Consider the following 1871-nt stretch of genomic DNA (forward strand, 5'->3'; position numbering starts at 1 on the left):
TGTCGGGCTCATCGTTGGAATAGGCACTACTGATTAATCTCATATCCATTCTAGTGGCATAGTGAAAACATCCCGGTACCGTCATATGATATTAATTCATAATCGCGCCACTTCATCATGTCCCATTAATTAGGACGACCACAATATGTTTCCACATGACAGGAACCTGGTGCAACGTTGGTGGTACGTCTATTGGCCGCCCATCTCCTTCTTTTTCGTAATATTGCCCTCACGTAGCAGGCATACCTGTTCCACTCCTTCTGCCCTCGCAGCTCTTTCTCGACAATGTTGTCCGGCGACATGTCTCCGAGCTAATGCTCCACGGAAAATCGTTCGGCGCTCCACCGTGCACATATCAAGAACGTGTGGTGGGCGTCGTCTACGGTTGAGTCGCCATAGTAGCATTTAACGTCTACAACCTTCCTCATTGTTGCGAGGCAGGAGCAGAACAGACCATGCCCTGTTAAATATAGGGTGATGTAGAAGTCTACCTCCCCCGCCTCCCGGTTTAGCCAGCTGTCCAGCCGACTGACGAGTCGGGCCGTCCATCTGCCCCTAGGCTCCCGTTCCCATCTGCTTTGCCAGGTCTCGATGCTGGTATTCCTGGCGAGCCATGATGCCTCCTCCTTACCCAAAGCGGACCTTTTCTGGTGGACGAATTGTCTCTCCTGGGCTAGTAGAACGATCGGCATTACTCCCGCGCCCACTAGCACCGCGGGCTCAGAGACCGTGCGGTAGGAGCAAGCGATTCGGAGAGCGCCCCTATTCTGTACCGCGGCTATGCTTATGCGACAATTCTCTTTTCGCAGGGCCTCCGCACATACTTCAGCGCCGTACTGCATCCTGGCATCGGTGGCACGCATCAGTATTCGCCTAGTGCACGGCCGGAGGTCGTTGACATTTGGCTGTCTAGCAATATCCAACTTCATTTTGGCAAGGAGGAATTTTGCTTACGCGAGTTTCTCACTCTCTCCATCTTGTAGAGTCCCATTCGCAGGCGGGATAGGTGACGTCAGGAGGGAGAACCGCGTAATATCAACGGTCCTGGCAATCAACTGCCACTCCTTCAAGTGGTTTTCCTCTTATCTTACTCTTCCTGGCGCTATGGCCTGGTCGCCAAACTGTGGTGCTCTTCCCGATGCAATATTCAGAGCTGGTGTCAGATTGCCTTCCCCAAGTTCCTGGCAGTTGTTTGATGACAACGGCGGATGTCCTGCCCTAACACCACCTGGCACCGCCGTAGCGTGGGTGTCCCTCCAACGCCCGCTTTAAATTTTTCTCTACTATCCATCATAATAAATATAAATATTGTGAGGCAAGCTCCCCAAAAGCAAGGAAAGGAACGGAAGAAAGCTTGAGAGTGAGAGAAAGAATAGAAAATGATATAAAACAAGAACAAAGCTATAGAATAGCAGTAAAAGAACATTCACAAGCAATTCGCACAATCCCTTTAGTCGCCTTCTACGACAAGCAGAGAGTACTGAGGGAGTATTATACTTCACCACACGCACAGGGGTTAATAATAACGCTAATAACGATAATAATAGTAACGATAATAACGGAAAGAGTAATAAAAATAATAATGATAATAACGATAATAATAATAATAATAATAATAAAATAATAACGAGAAAAGCAATAATAATAATAATAATAATACGATAATAACGATAAAAACGATAGTAATAATAAATATAATATCGAAAATATCGATAATAACGATAATAATAATAAAATATTAACGATAACGAGAAAAATAACGATAATAATAATAATTATAATATCGAAAATAAGGATAATAACGATGACAACGATAATAATAATAACAATAATAACGGTTATAATAATAATAATAATCATAATAATAATAA

The 1871-nt window shown here is 44.3% G+C and overlaps 1 protein-coding gene across 1 annotated transcript; it reads right to left on the minus strand.

Annotated features, from left to right (window-relative positions):
* Positions 1–311: 311 nt before the first annotated feature.
* Positions 312–929, minus strand: LOC124428352. Its single transcript, XM_046972295.1, has one exon. It carries the CDS (start codon positions 927–929, stop codon positions 312–314), a length of 618 nt encoding a protein of 205 aa, XP_046828251.1.
* Between the last annotated feature and the right edge of the window lie 942 nt (positions 930–1871).

The sequence above is a fragment of the Vespa crabro genome, chromosome 12, assembly GCF_910589235.1.
Source record: "Vespa crabro chromosome 12, iyVesCrab1.2, whole genome shotgun sequence".
Classification (NCBI taxonomy): domain Eukaryota; kingdom Metazoa; phylum Arthropoda; class Insecta; order Hymenoptera; family Vespidae; genus Vespa; species Vespa crabro.

What these genes read in the sequence shown, in the direction of transcription:
- LOC124428352 (XM_046972295.1), bottom strand. Translation starts at nt 929, where the DNA reads ATGAAGTTGGATATTGCTAGACAGCCAAATGTCAACGACCTCCGGCCG.